The sequence below is a fragment of the Taudactylus pleione genome, unplaced genomic scaffold (assembly GCF_031769625.1).
Source record: "Taudactylus pleione unplaced genomic scaffold, aTauple2 ptg000702l, whole genome shotgun sequence".
Classification (NCBI taxonomy): Eukaryota; Metazoa; Chordata; class Amphibia; order Anura; family Myobatrachidae; genus Taudactylus; species Taudactylus pleione.
Window position 1 is genome coordinate 196801 of NW_028285104.1, and position 16869 is coordinate 213669.

The 16869-nt window shown below is 42.9% G+C and overlaps 1 protein-coding gene across 2 annotated transcripts in view; it reads left to right on the forward strand.

The window, feature by feature from the left end:
- Window positions 1–200: 200 nt before the first annotated feature.
- Window positions 201–16869, forward strand: part of MCF2L2 (MCF.2 cell line derived transforming sequence-like 2) — a 382435-nt gene continuing 365766 nt past the window's right edge. For both annotated transcript variants that reach the window (XM_088456383.1, XM_088456384.1), the window contains exon 1: window positions 201–287. In XM_088456383.1, coding sequence (XP_088312509.1) covers window positions 209–287 — 79 coding nt within the window. In that variant the 5' untranslated portion in view covers window positions 201–208. The remainder of the gene's footprint in view (window positions 288–16869) is intronic.

Here is a 16869-nt window from a genome sequence, read left to right on the forward strand (position 1 = left end):
TAATAATACCCATCAGCACGGTATTCCCAGCTGTGCTGAGCAAGAGGGTCTGAGCCTGGCTCTGCTGGTACTACTGCCAGCGTACGTTGCCTAGTGACAGGTGGATGGGAGAGCTGGGAGTGGCACTGCTGCTGCCTCGCTTTGTATCCGCACACAGCGCCGGCAGATTGCAGCCTGGGCGGGCAGGGAGAGCAGCCTTCTCTGGGAAATGCTTTTTTGGCTTAAGGAAGAAGAGATGTCACATCACGAGTTAACGCAGCGACTTTCCACTGTCATCACTCATGTCGGTAAGAGATCTGGATACAGATGTGCTTAGATATCAGACAGCGAGTTATAAGCATTGAGTATTACTGTAATATCTGATAACTACAAAATGTGAGGGAGATCATCAAAGCTATACAGTTACTGTATTACCCGTGTGTGTGTGTGTACACACACACACACACACACACACACACACACACACACACACACACACACACACACACACACACACACACACACACACACACACACACACACACACACACACACACACACACACACACACACACATTTTAGCTCAGATCCGTTTTTGCCAGGCTGCATGGCTAGTGGGCTGATGTCTGATTTGGGGAGTATACTATTGTTGTGCATTACATTGTATTGCAGTGGATTATCTAAGAGTCAAACACATGGGATTTCCTAGTAGGTATCATTTAGTGTAATAATAGCCTTACTGCACCTGTAAGTGACCTGTAAATTGTTTCCTGTGTGTGTGATTCATTACAGGACGCAAAATCCACATATGAAAATTACTCAGACAAAAATAATCAATCTATGTGTTGGGGCTATAGATTACTAATCCAATATAATTCTGTAGCAAGGCTGCCATGTTCCATCATCAGCATTCTGGAATGCAGACTCTTTCCATCCTGCCTCACTTCACACGTCTTTTCCCTCTACAATCCATTCTAAAGACTGATCTTCCTCTATTGCTGCTCCAAATCTGCTGCCTGTACTGGCTCCCTGTTTCCTCCACAATTAAATATATACTTGTCACCTTCAAATCCCTTACCAACTCCTCCATTTCCTACATCTCTGACCTTTTTACAAAATATTCATCCTCTTATATATGACTCTGACTGACATAGATCTATCATCCGCTTGGTAATCACCTGTGATTCCGGCCTGCAAAACTTCTCTCATGCTTATCCCCACTTACGGATGTCTCCACTCCACTCTGCCTGACCAAACTCTTTCCTGGGCCCAACCTTCAATCTCCGAAGCTCTCTCTCAGAACCCACCTCTTCACTAATGATTATCCTTCCCTCACCTGATACTACCCCCTCTGAGTATTCCACAAACTCTTGTAATATATCCAGGACATATAACATATAACATAACATAACTAGGGTGGTGCGACGTGTGCCAGGGCAGAGAACGCTTTTTGGGCCTGTCCATTTTCTGTTTATTATTATTCTCACTTGTAGCTTCCTCTTTTTTCTCTTACCTGGCCCTTCCCAAAGAGGCTATGGCCCTTTGTCGGGTGCGCATCTTATATCCCTATTTGAAAACTTGTGGGGGGGGGACCAATGCTCTTTCTGGCACAGGGCACCAAAAAGTCTAGTTACGGCTCTGCACATATCTACTCCAAGTTCCACTAGCTCCTATTGGGGCCTATTCATGACGTTAATTACCGGACCCCGATCATTGCTCTGGTACGGTGACAGCTGATGCCAAAATCAGCTGTCCTGCGAGCGGCTTCACTGCTCCTATTCGGAGCAGTGAATCTTTTCACTACTCCTTCCGGAGCAGTGAGCAGAGTGCGCATGCGTGACCTACAGGGCCAGAGTGCGCATGCGTGACCTACAGCGGCCTACAGGTCACGCATGTGCACAAGAGCCCCGACGTCCAGCGGAAGGAGCGGGATAGGGGCGGAGGGATCCAAAAGGATCCTCGGGACTCCTTCCCATAAGGAAGGAGTGGGTATTGGGAGCATTTGCCATCTGAAAATGGCAAATGCTCCCGCCCTCAAGTTTGGAAAACATAATATTTTCGGAGCCTGATTAATTCTGTCCCCATACTAGTGTATGGGGACAGTGGGCCATTCCGCCAGAAGCAGGTAAGCAGGAGATATCTGTGATACCAGTGTATGGGGACAGCAGGCCATTCCGCCAGAGGAAGGTAAGCAGGAGATATCTGTGATACTAGTGTATGAGTACAGCGGCCATTCCGGGAGAGGAAGGTAAGCAGGAGATATCTGTGATACTAGTTTATGAGGACAGCAAGCCATTCCGGGAGAGAAAGGTAAGCAGGAGATATCTGTGATACTAGTCTATGAGGACAGCAGGCCATTCTGCCAGAGGACGGTAAGCAGGAGATATCTGTGATACTAGTGTATGAGGACAGCAGGCCATTCTGCCAGAGGAAGGTAAGCAGGAGATATCTGTGATACTAGTGTATGAGGACAGCAGGCCATTCCGGGAGAGAAAGGTAAGCAGGAGATATCTGTGATACTAGTGTATGAGGACAGCAGGCCATTCCGGGAGAGAAAGGTAAGCAGGAGATATCTGTGATACTAGTGTATGAGGACAGCAGGCCATTCCGGGAGAGAAAGGTAAGCAGGAGATATCTGTGATACTAGTGTATGAGGACAGCAGGCCATTCTGCCAGAGGAAGGTAAGCAGGAGATATCTGTGATACTAGTGTATGAGGACAGCAGGCCATTCCGCCAGAAGAATGTAAGTAGGAGATATCTGTGATACTAGTGTATGAGGACAGCAGACCATTCCGCCAGAGGAAGGTAAGCAGGAGATATCTGTGATACTAGTGTATGAGGACAGCAGGCCATTCTGCCAGAGGAAGGTAAGCAGGAGATATCTGTGATACTAGTGTATGAGGACAGCGGGCCATTCTGCCAGAGGAAGGTAAGCAGGAGATATCTGTGATACTAGTGTATGACGACAGCAGGCCATTCCGCCAGAAGAAGGTAAGTAGGAGATATCTGTGATACTAGTGTATGAGGACAGCAGACCATTCCGCCAGAGGAAGGTAAGCAGGAGATATCTGTGATATCTCTTGCTTTACCTTGACTGGCCCGAATACTTAATTTGTACAATTGCAGGTGGAAATGTGGATTTTTACCTGCTTTTGTAAAAATCAAGTGATGATGAATAGGCCCCATTGCTAGCAGGGCCCTCACTACCATTATCTCACCCCTGCACCTCCTTCATCAGTCTCGTCCGCACTAGTTCTCTGTCTTTATGTGCCACTGTATTTGCATGATTGGTCCAGTGCTTTGGAGTATTGTGGCGCCTTACAAATAAATAATGTTTTGTATTGTTTTATGTGGTGGGTACAGTGTTATTTATACTCTTAAAAAAATATTAAACAAGAGACTTGAGATAAGGGCCCACACATTGGCCCTAAATTATGATTTGCATCACATGTGATATTGAACATTTTTAGTGAAATGCAGATACCCCCTCATATTCTCTGACTCACATTGAGACATGGGCAACCACTCCATGTCTTTCATTAGCAGGTGCTCAGTTATGTGGTACCTCGTGGATGTCGGTAGTGGTGGACAAAAGGTTCTTACTGACAGCTTATTTTTCTTGTGGTCTGAATCTGGAACTTTTCTATTCATTAAATTGTGAAAAAAATTACAGTGCGTCTCCTTATGTTCCAATCGAAATGTCAGTCAAAGCTAATGTTGGGTAAACACCACTAGATATATCATACTTATTGAACTACAAACAATATATCAGTAGTGGGTCGGCGGACGTGTACACCCAATATTTCTGTCAATGATGTCATTTTACAATAATATCAGGTCAGCCTTGCTGCACAGACGATGCCGATATACCGTATATACTCGAGTATAAGCCGAGTTTTTCAGCACATTTTTTGTGCTGAAAAAGCACCCCCTCGGCTTATACTCGAGTCATGCCCGCATGGTACGCTGCTGAGTAGCGTACCATGCGGGCCGCGGTGCAGACTGTGTCACTGTGACACAGCCTGCACCGCGTGTGTAGCGCTGACCGGACGGAGTTCGGTCAGCACTACACACTGCTAAACACACAGCCGCCGGAGCCGGCAGCTATGTGTTTAGTGTAATCAGTAGCCGCTGAGAGTCTGTCAGACTCTCAGCGGCTACTGCTGCTCCCACTGCGGGAGCCATCTTCCGGCTCCCGCAGTGGGTAATGGGAGAGATGTCGTCATGACGACGTCTCTCCCATTATGCAAAGTGGCGGAGGAGCCTGTAGCAGCGTCGGGACCAGGAGCGGGGTTACAGGTAAGTGTTTTTTTTTTTTTACATTTCTTTCCACTGGGGGGGCTACTACCGGGGGGTACTACCAGGGGGGGATATCGCTACTGGGGGCACTACCAGAGGGGGGGGGATTAATAATGGGGGAACTACCAGGGGGGGGATGTTGCTACTGGGGGCACTACCAGGGAGGGGGGGAATACTGGGGGCACTACCAGGGGGGATGTTGCTACTGGGGGCACTACCAGGGGGGGTTAATACTGGGGGCACTACCAGGGGGGGATATTGCTACTGGGGGCACTACCAGGGGGGGGATTACTATTGGGGACACTACCAGGGGGGATGTTGCTACTGGGGGCACTACCAGGGGGGGGGGATTAATACTGGGGGCACTACCAGGGGGGGATATTGCTACTGGGGGCACTACCAGGGGGGGTATTACTACTGGGGGCACTACCAGGGGGGGATATTACTACTGGGGGCACTACCAGGGGGGGATATTACTACTGGGGGCACTACCAGGGGGGGGATTACTACTGGGGGCACTACCAGGGGGGGATTACTACTGGGGACAGTACCAGAGGGGGGATTACTACCAGTAGCTGCTGCATTTCCCACCCTAGGCTTATACTCGAGTCAATAAGTTTTCCCATTTTTTTGTGGTAAAATTAGGTACCTCGGCTTATATTCGGGTCGACTTATACTCGAGTATATACGGTATCTTGCAGATATATCGGTATGTCCAGCTGAGTGTACGGGCCTACCGCCCATACCCTGGCTGCAGGGACCGCCGAATGAATGTTTAGAGCACTATACAAGGATGTATGTATTATATAGGCATACTAGACCGCCGCATAGAGTAGCATTGCTCAGCAATATATTTTTTTATGAACACCTACTGTGTTTTCCAAATAGAAAAATGTAGAAATGGTACTGGATAGAATGGCGTGAGCACGTTAGGTTCATAATGACCAATTTAGGGCATTTTCACTCACAATGTCTAGGACAGCATCACCTGTAAATGCAGCCCTTGTGCCTTAAAGTGCTGTGTACTAATAAAAGGCAGCTTAGCCAGTACTGCGTTGTGTTGATTTGTTTATATATATATATATTTTTTTTACCTGAGCCTTAAATATAATTCATACTTCACAGTTTAAGGTAGCTGCTGTTTTGCAGTTTGGATTTATATACACCATATAATGGTTTATTTTCCCTGGTAAGTTTAGTATAATAGGAACCAGGGCAAAATTAACATTGTGGCAGATGTAGCTACAGCTCCAGACCTCCACTTAAAAATAGGCCCATGATCAGCATAATGATGACTAGCGCCTAGCTGGTCACACAGTCAGACACAAATTGTAAATATTAAAATAGTTTTTCGAGTTTTCTCACAAAACTATGCATTTTTTCTATTTTTATGTATTTAGGAAGACAGGGGGGTGATAGTGTATGGGGTGTGTCACATCTAAAATAAATCAGCACAGTCTCCTGCTACGTAATAGTCACATCGCATTGTGACTTAAATGCATTTAAAAAAACAAACAAAAGAGGCCCGATGCTAGCAGAGTTGCACGGGACCTGGCGGCTCACACACACCAGGCATATCACGCTGCATGGCGTATTGAGGCTAGATGAGCAAGGACACATCTGTACATTACAATTCATGCATATTCACAGATATAGTTAAAAGCAAACAGTTCTATAGCAAGTTACTTGATCCTTATAAGACTATCAGGGGTATTCAATATGGGAGCGATAACATCGTTTTTGCATTAATATCAGAGGTATGACGTCATTATCGCAGGTTTTACTTTTACACCGTATTCAATTTCAAAGACTTATCGCAGTTTTGAAAAGTCTTTGATAAAAAACGGGGATAACTTTTCACCATTGAATAGGTGTCGAAAAAAAGTGCAGAATTGGGGTTTAGGGGTGCAGGCTTAAAAAAATAGCCTGTGCCCCTGGGAATGACATTTAAAAAAGAACTGTGTCAAAAAAAGTAAAAAAAAAAATAGGGACACCCCAAAAATGAATTTAAAAATTGGGGTAAAAAAAAAAATGGGAAAACATTGTTTAAAAATAGGGAAATAGGTTCAGGGCTATTCTGCAAGTATGCGACAGGTGTTTTCTAGAATAAAATTATAGCGGCAGGTGCACAAATGCAGAATTTTTAAAAACTGACTTTAGGGACTTAAAAATATGCTAGTACCCATTTTCATGTACCCCAAATTTGATGGGACCACTTAAAAAAACGAAAAAAATAAGTGCTCTTCTGCATCACTTCTTCAATGTCGGGAAAAAAACACCTGCTGCGGCTATTTAAATCCCCGACTTTCAATTAAAGGCTAAAACGGGGGTACCCATAGTGATCCCCCATGTTTTTAGAACTTTGGGGGGGTCTTACAATTTTTTTAAGGAAAAATTCGTAACTTTACGCAGATCCCACTTCGGAGTTTCCCGTTTCCGTTAATTTTAGATTGAATACAGGGATAAGCGGGAGCGCGCCCGATACTTTAACGCAGGTAAAAATTCCGATATGAAACGTTAACTTCGACAGTGAAGTTAACGTTTCATATTGAATACCCCTCTATGAGGGGAATTCAATTAGTCACGGTACTTTACCGCCGACTAATTGATCCCCAGGGCTAATTCAATTATTGAATGGAAGATGTGGTCACTCTTTTCTTAGAAAAAAACAAAAAGTATTGCCAGCATTGTGCGAGCTGCGGAGGGGGGGGGGGGCGCTATCAGGGTGATCGCTCCCCCACCTCTGAAAATTGAGAGGAAATTTGCTGCAGGTAAGGGGGCGGTAGAGGAAGGGCTCCATTGCTATCTATCTATCTATTATTTATCTATCTATGTATTAGTTATCTATCTATCTATCTATCTATCTATCTATCTATATATATTATCTATCTATCTACCGAAAATAAGCTAACTAGTGTTCCTGCTAGACTGGGGGCAGCCGGGCAGGGCAGGGCGCTGAGGTGCAGGCAGGAACACTCTCACAAAGGGGATGTGGCTGACCGGGACATGCCCCAATTAGTCACACTTTGAGGCGGTGTCAGCGCTTACGGAAGTGCTGGGCTTACCTCAAGCTCACCCCTCACTGTGAATAGATGCCATGCACGGCATCCATCCACTCTTCGGCATTCCGTAACCACAACTTTTCCCATCCCGTGGGTGGGGAAGGCACAGGGTAAGCTGCTTTAGCTGGGCGTTGCTATAAGGGCAGGGCACATTTTGCCACTTTAAAATCGAACAGGGCGCGGCACCCCTCTAAAAAAGCCTAGTGGGAACACTACTAAAATTACAAGGTTTGTAGACATATTAACATATACAGTTAATAACTGACATTTCTATAACAAGTCACATTATCAGCCTGTTAAAGTTATTAATCACATCCTACCTGCATTTCACCAAATCTATCTATCTATCTATCTATCTATCTATCTATCTATCTATCTATCTATCTATCTATCTATAATTTAGGATTAAATAAGCTTATATTACAAAGTCAATAGACATAGTAACACATTCAATTGTTATAGCGTGCCTGATCTCCCGTCTAAAGTGACGGGAGATAGTGGGGCGCTATTCAATTGTTGCTGTTTTCGTGCTGATCGCACCGAAAGTGGTCGGGCTTAGCCGCGTAATACGGCTACCCCTGACCAAAGTACTGAGTGCGATCGCGAAAAGTGCTGTTTGGGCGCCCAAACAGGTAACTTTTCGCCCATTTCAGCTCGCACCCCCCGGGGCTGCGAGCTGAAATGGTGCGCTGGCAGCTGATTGCGCCCGACAACAATTGAATGGCTCCTGTCGGGCGTGTAAAGGGGCAAAACAATTGAATACAGTTGATAACTGGCAGTTCTATAGCAAGTCACATGATCAGCCTATTGAGTTTATAAATTACACCTTACCTTCATTTCACCAAATCAATCTATCTATCTATCTATCTATCTATCTATCTATCTATCTATCTATCTATCTATTATTTTCATAAATAACATCTATGTTAAAATAAGCATACTTTACATTGTGACATGTCATATCAGCAGATAGAGTTGATAATTATCAGCTCTCTAGAAAATGGTGACCTTCAGGATTTTTTAAGAAAATTTTATGTAATAGAAATCGACGTTTCTGGGCTACGCAGAGCCCTGTCCTCAGGATAATAACATGTCATCTATCTATCTATCTATCTATCTATCTATCTATCTATCTATCTATCTATCTATCTCTCTATCCGCTGTCCCATTACACTAGTATGGGGACAGAATTCATCAAGTTCCGAAAATACAATATTTTTGGAGTTTGACTGCGGCAACATTCGTCATCTTCAGATCCCTTTCGGATCCCTCCGCCTCTTTCCGGCTCCTTCCGCCGGACGCAAGGGCTTTTGTGCGCATGCGTGACCTGTAGGTCATGCATGCGCACTAGTGTCACTTCTCCGAAAGGAGCAGTGTAAAGATTCACTGCTCCAAAAGGAATATTTAAGCGCTAAGACCTAGGGGTATATTTACTAAAGTGAGAGTTTTTAGAAATGGAGATGTTGCCTACAGCAACCAATCAAATTCTACTTAACATTTAACTAGCGCCTTCTAGAAGATAATAGCTAGAATCTGATTGGTTGCTATGGGCAACATCTCCATTTCTAAAAACTCTCACTTTGGTAAATATACCCCCTGTGGTTGAATTCTGGTCCAGAAAAAATATGCAATGTATAGAATCATTTTAGAGAGTGCATGTAGTACAGTAGATCAGAAATTGAGAGGAAGGATGGAACGGTGAAGTTCCAGTGGTTATAGAGCAAGTTAACTTTCCAGTCAGGTCAGCAACCCACAGCACTATCACAGTACATTATATGCATTCCTCACAGATGGCTCACCTCTTGGAAGCTGCTTATTATCGAGTACTGTGGGGTGAGACCTTTATGTGCAGTGTGAGCTGTGACAATGGGCACTTTCATTCAATTCAGACCTGTGGAACTCCCCTCTTCTATTTGATCTATCTTTTACCTGCTTGTATGACCCTAGTCACTAATGACAGACCTTTTTTCCTTAAAAACGGGGTCTGCCCATATATCTAATGGCAGAATTATCAATTGTTCTGTCTTTGAAGTTTTATTTCTGAGTTTAAGTCTGTTTCTTCTCTGACACATACCGTTATATAAGAGAATGGGAAGGTAGGGGTCGCTGCCAGACCACAAATTAATTGATTGCCACAGGAAAATATCATGACATGAGTGATACTATAACTTAGTAAAAATTTTAGTCCTTTCCATTTAAAAGCTGCATTAACAACTTGGAAAATATTTTTCTAAGATTTCCCTTCCCCCAAGTCCCCAACTGCTCCATGCAGCCATGTTTCCTAGGGCTCATCCACTCCTGTTTGAGAACTGGATGTTAACAAGGTGGGGGCAATACACCAACATTGAAGGTCTCAATGGCAGGACATGGGGTGGAGTCTCTGCAAAATGAGGTTGTTGCCTTGCCAGGCGTTTTATTTATTTTATTTTTAACAAAATTCAAGTTGTTTTGAAAGAAATGGTATAAGGAATGGGCACTACTTATATAGCCTCCTATAAATACTACAACTGAGATGTAGAGATAGAACATCCCAAATAAAAATGGAAAAAAACAACCTTACAACATAAGGATTTAATGTAATATAACTGAAGTAAACAAATTCGCATAAATAATGCAAAATGGAAAATGAATAATGCACAAACGGTGATAAATACTGGATGCTTTCCACAAAACACTCTAATATGCAGTCAGCTACATTACTTCTGAAGGTAAAGAAAGTGATAGAAGCTTAAGACTGCAGAGCTTATAAATGATAAAATTAGCATTTTATTAATGCACATAAACACACATGAAAAGACTCAGGTAAAATAATGAAACGATATGTGTGCCAAGTGGCCGCTATTACCAGAAAACAGACTTCAAGTTGTAACTGCCCCCTGTGTATTAGGACGAAAGTTCTGATCATGGGATAGGTTTTCAAAATCGTAACTGTCTTACAAAAAAATCGGGATGTTTGGGAGGCACAGGGCTGCCATCAGAAGTTGTGGGGCCCAGGACTGACAAAATAGGCAGGGCCCCCAACTCCTCCCCCACCCCCCCACAACCCCTCCCTTCTCCTGCTACCCTATTCATACAACAAAAATTGGTCAAATATTTTAGCCAAAAATTATCAACCCTTCTTATCCATTACCCAAACTACTATAAATATTTGTGTATTAGAAATCGTGCACCATCATGAAAATGGAGGCATATTAAAAATAGCTGGTGTATATAGGAAAGATTTCTGGACTGCACACCCTGAATATATATACATAATGGGAGGTGCTACCTGATGAGACTAATTGCAGGCACAAAAACAGACAAAAACAGACAAATCTCAGGTGCACCAACTCCAAATTATTAATAATATATAAATGCAATAAAATTTTGCAATCAATAGAGGTTTTTAGCATAATCTTGGCCAAGGTTATGGGCCTACCCACCATATCCAGGTAACCTCTGTAGGGTAGGTCCCTAACATACTACGATTCAAATCCAGATCGCAGGACACCCCCAAACTAGCCCAGCTAAGCTGCCCCAGGGCACCACCATAGTAAGAAAAGTGCAGTGTGAAAGAGATAGTTAGGAGCAGCTACTGCTGCATATAAAGAATGAAAATAAAAAGTGAGGTACATATATAATAAACAAACAGTGAAGGGTTAAAATGTGTTATAAAAGAAAAATGTGTTATATTGCGGTGCCCTGAAACAGATCAACAAAGGCAATCCAGGGGGACCCACGCCCCAAAAATGAACCAAAGTTGCACTACAGTATATAAAACTTGTAGGACTTACCTAGAATTGTGCCTAATACCAGTGTGCATATTCATTACAAGACTCCATGCTTTTAAACCAATAAGGTAGGGGTGCTAATACCAATATCTGCTAGTCTTCCCGACATTCTGGAAGAGTAGGGAAGTCCACTCCAAAAGCATGCATGCTGCATTATTGCTCCCTCCATTGCTTTGGAAGCACTCCTGAATCAAATTATGTTTTCGGTGTCATGCATTATCATGAGATTGCTGAATTCTAATTCTGCAACAATTGTTGGCACTGTATGTTAGGCTGCATACACACCTAAAGATTTTCTGTCCAACCAGCAAACTAGTTGATTGGTTGGAATGAAAATCTGGTAAGGTATGGGAGTAACTGATGATCAGCCATTTGCTCCTAAATGCCAGAAAACAGATGAAAATGGTCGTCAGACAAGTTTGTTAAATGTTTGATCTAAACAATTTGTTCAAACAACAGTTTTGGTCTATTTTCCAGTGTTTGGGAGCAAATTGCTAATTGACATTTGCTTTCATACCTTACCAGATTTTCATTCCAACCAATCAACTAGATGGATGATTGGACAGAAAATCTTTACGTGTGTACCTAGCATTACTGTAAACTTTGCATTGGTCTGGTATCCGGTCATTAAAATGTCGACATGTTTCAAACTGTCGACATGCAACATTTAAAAATCCTCAGAATGTTGACACGTTAATGGTGATAGTGGAACAGTCGCCATGTGAAATGTTGACATGCTGAGGATGCTGACGGTTTGGGTTAAGCTGCGCAGGGAGGGTTAGCTATGTGGGGAAGTTTAGAATAGGCTATGGGGGGGTAAGGGTTAGGCACTAGGGGGAGGGTTAGGGATAAGGGGAGATATACTAACAGAAACGCTGGAGCAGCACAGGTCCCCTCCAGAAGTCACTGTAACATGGCCATCAGGACCCAGAAGAAGACACTGAAGCCACAACTGCAACCCGGAGAAGGTAAGTGACCGCTGGGCCACCAGGGACGGTTTGTTGCCATGACAACATGTCATTCGTGTAGACATTGTAAATAAATGTCTGTCGACCGTTTGACCATGCCCACATGCTGCATGTAGACAGTTCGTCCATGTCAACATTCTCATGTTGACCGGGTAACTGTGGACAAATCATACTACACCCCTTCGTCCAATCAGGGCAGCAGAATTGTGTGGAAGACAGGCTGCGACTCAAGCTCTCAGCAGCAGCCCGAAAATCATTGTGTGTAGTTTACTATCCAATGGGATAGAGTAAAAGGTCTGTAATTACCTGTGCAACATCACAGACAGTCTATGGTTTTGCTCTGCTAAAGTGCTCATTGCAGAGTGAGTTAATCTTTTGCAGAATGGTTTGTCGACCTGGATAACTATGTACATAACCATTGTTGTACTGTACACTGCACTATGCATCCACCCTGCACAAACAGATTTAATTTTCAGGCTCTCTTGACTGGTGTGGTATATTATATCGATATTCAAAATGTCGACATCCATTAGGACGGCATGAGAATGTCAGTATGTTTGTAATTTCGACATTGAACATGTTGATATTAACGATGTCGACATTCAGCAAGTCAACACTGATGTTATGTCGACATCGTTGAAATGTCAACACTGTCCTTTTCCCGTAATTGTATCCCTAATGCTAACTCTAAGCCTCATCGAAATGTTAACTTTTTAAGTATGCCGCGTCATTAATGTCGACCTTCTGGTGTCAACATGATGAATGTCGACATTATAAATGGTGACAATGTGATTGTATACCCTCCTGACTGTGCATCCTTGCAAGGTTTTTAAGCTGCAAACATGCACCTGCTGGCTGGAATCAGTGCCTTTCTAACACTTTACGGTCCAAATAAGTGTCACTATTGCACAGTGTACACACATATGGTCCCGATTAAATTCAACACAAATTGAATACCGCAGGGAATGAGCTCCCAGAGCTATACAATTCAGCGCACTGCTAAGCCCTCCTGGGATGCGAGCAGAAATCCGACAATAGTACAGACACAATGCTGTTTTCTGCACTTAGCGCGGCGGAAACAGCATCGCCCCGGGAAGTTTAGTCGGAGAATGCTTGTTCTTGCGACTAAACACCCTGTTTAAGGTACGAGGGGCGGGAGAACGGGCATTCCCCGACATAACGGCGCGCAGAATTTAATAGCTCCGGGAGCTAATTCCTGGCGCTTTTCAATTTGCGTTGAATTGAATTGAGCCCATTGCATTGAAAAAAAAAAGGAAATACAATATTGTTACTTATACTGAAAGCAGACCCATCGTGAAATGTCGATGTAATTGAAGCAAGCATTGTACTAGGGGAAAATTTCATAGTGATTAATTTATGGCTTTTTTGCTGTTGAATCCCAACTTCAGAACAGCAGTGACACGTCCCGACATTTCGGAAATCAAAATCAAGGGGTGACCTCAGCTTACTGTGAGCGTGTCCTTTTCATAATAATAAAATGTATATATTATGCTTTTCTCCAAAAGGACTCAAAGCTATTTACATTTGCAGTAGAGAAAACGCATTACAGGCAGCCATCTTGAGCGCACTGCAATAGTTCTGCCAAGTGAGTGTAAATGTGAAATATGAGATACATGATGCTTGCAGAATAATACGTTTTGTGAATTACAAGCACACTATGGGGAGATACAGAGTACAAAATTCAATACATAAACCACAACGACAAGATACACATAAAAACATCAATTCCATGGTTTGTTCATCTATGAAAGTACCAGGTGAGGCACCTGTATTTGTCACACTACATAGGTTACTATAGGTGGGATAAGCAGTACCTGGAGATATGATACACAGTGATGGACTACAAAATAGAGGGAATGAAATACTAAATAACCGTTACCCACAGAATTAACAGATCCAGGAATCATTCATTCCACCCACAAGCGTCCCAAGTGAGGCAGTCATCTTACATAGGTTACAGAGGATGTAGTCACCATCCCGGCGCAGATAATTCCGGCAAACAGAATCCCGGCACTGGAATCCCAACAGCAGTCAGACTCCCGGCTCCAGAATCCTGTTGGCTGCGATTATGATGTTGAGTATTAGGGTTATGGTTTGGGTTAGGCTTAGGGACTAGAACGAGGGTTAGGCTGCGGGAGGGTTAGGGTTAGGCTGCGGGGGAGGTGGGTTATGGAAAGGATCAGAATATTTACCTGCATGCATCAGGATTACGCTGCTGGGACTCCGACCTTTGAGTGAAATATATATATATATATAAATGTGTGTATATATATATATATATATATATATATAGTCAGGTCCATAAATATTGGGACATTGACAGAATTTTCAGATTTTGGCCTCTATTCACCACCACAATGGTTTTGAAATGAAACAAACAAGATGTGCTTTAACTGCAAACTTTCAGATTTAATTTGAGGGTAATTACATCCAAATCGGGTGAACGGTGTAGGAATTACAACAGTTTCAATATGTGCCTCCCACTTTTTAAGGGGCCAAAAGTAATGGGACTATCAACTCAAAAGCTATTTCATGGACAGGTGTGGGCTATTCCCTCGTTATTTCATTATCAATTAAGCAGGTAAAAGGTCTGGAGTTGATTCTAGGTGTGACATTTGCATTTGGAATCAGTTGCTGTCGACTCTCAATATGAGATCCAAAGAGCTGTCACTATCAGTGAAGCAAGCCATCATTAGGCTGAAAAATCAAAACAAATCAGAGAGATAGCAAAAACATTAGGTGTGGCCAAATCAACTGTTTGGAACATTCTTAAAAAGAAAGAACACACCGGAGAGCTCAGCAACACCAAAAGACCCGGAAGACCATGGAAAACAACTGTGGTGGATGACAAAATAATTATTTCTCTGGTGAAGAAAAACCCCTTCACAACAGTTGGCCAAATCAAGAACACTCTCCAGGAGGTAGATGTATATGTGTCAAAGTCAACAATCAAGAGAAGAGTTCGCAAGAGTGAATATAGAGGGTTCACCACAAGATGCAAACCATTGGTGAGCCACAAAAACAGGCAGACCAGATTAGAGTTTGCCAAACAACATCTAAAAAAGCCATCACAGTTCTGGAACAACATCCTATGGACAGATGAGATAAAGATCAACTTGTACCAGAGTGATGGGAAGAGAAGGAAAGGAACTGCTCATGATCCAAAACATACCACCTCATCAGTGAAGCATGGTGGTGGTAGTGTCATGGCGTGGGCATGTATGGCTGCCAATGGAACTGGTTCCCTTGTATTTATTGATGATGTGACTGCTGACAAAAGCAGCAGAATGAATTCTGAAGTGTTTCGGGCAATATTATATGCTCATATTCAGTCAAATGCTTCAGAACTCATTGGACGGCGCTTCACAGTGCAGATGGACAATGACCCGAAGCATACTGCAAAAGCAACCAAAGAGTTTTTTAAGGGTAAAAAGTGGAATGTTATGCAATGGCCAAGTCAATCCCCTGACCTGAATCCGATTGAGCATGCATTTCACTTGATGAAGACAAAACTGAAGGGAAAATGCGCCAAGAACAAGCAGGAACTGAAGACATTTGCAGTAGAGGCCCGGCAGAGCATCACCAGGGATGAAACCCAGCGTCTGGTGATGTCTATGCGTTCCAGACTTCAGGCTGTAATTGCCTGCAAAGGATTTGCAACAAAGTATTAAAAAATGAATGTTAGATTTAGGATTGTTTAGTTTGTCCCATTACTTTTGGCCCCTTAAAAAGTGGGAGGCACATATAGAAACCGTTGTAATTCCTACACCGTTCACCTGATTTGGATGTAATTACCCTCAAATTAAATCTGAAAGTCTGCAGTTAAATCACATCTTGTTTGTTTCATTTCAAAGCCACTGTGGAGGTGAATAGAGGCCAAAATCTGAAAATTCTGTCAATGTACCAATATTTATGGATCTGACTGTATATATATATATATATATATATATATATATATATATACCAAATCCAAAGGGCGGCCATCGAGAAGGCTTCACAAATCAATCATGTAGTCAGTAGCTTGACTGACTATATGATTGATTTGTGAAGCCGTCTCGAGTGTAGCCCTTTGGATTAGGTACCCCTTTCTTTGTTAGGGTTTATGTGGAGGGCACCGAGCCACAATTATCTTTGAAGCCACGGAGTGCCGGCCTGCTGTGTTGAGATATATATATATATATATATATATATATATAAAGAGAAAATAATCGGCACTCACCAGATATATGAAAAAAGACTTATTTATATAAGACAGGTTTTGATATACCCATAGCAGCAAGATACAGGGGTTCAGTCCAGTCGACGTTTCGATCCCAATCCAGGATCTTTATCAAGATTTCAGCAACCATGCAACAACAATTCCAAATGAGCAGCCAAGTGCAGGATGAACATCCTGAAGATAGTGCCAATAAAGGCACTGAAACATTGATGATACACTTATGTGTGACTTGAGTTCTTTACCAGATGAGTGCCCCACCATACCTCCGGCTATTTGATTACCATGTGAGGGCACCGTTGGCAGTTATGACTTGTTGTTTGGAGTGCCAGATCCCATATATATATATATATATATATATATGACAGGCTCAATTTTGTGATCACGCTTGCTAGGGCACCTGCTTTACAAATGTAAGACAGACTTTGTTACTTTATCTAAAGGTGCTTATTAACTGATGTCCCTGGATGTGGTCCTGTCTCTTTAAGCCAGGACCCACCATATTTGTTCTTAAAATGTGTGCAAGCTTGAGCCAAATGTGGCAGATCAAAGA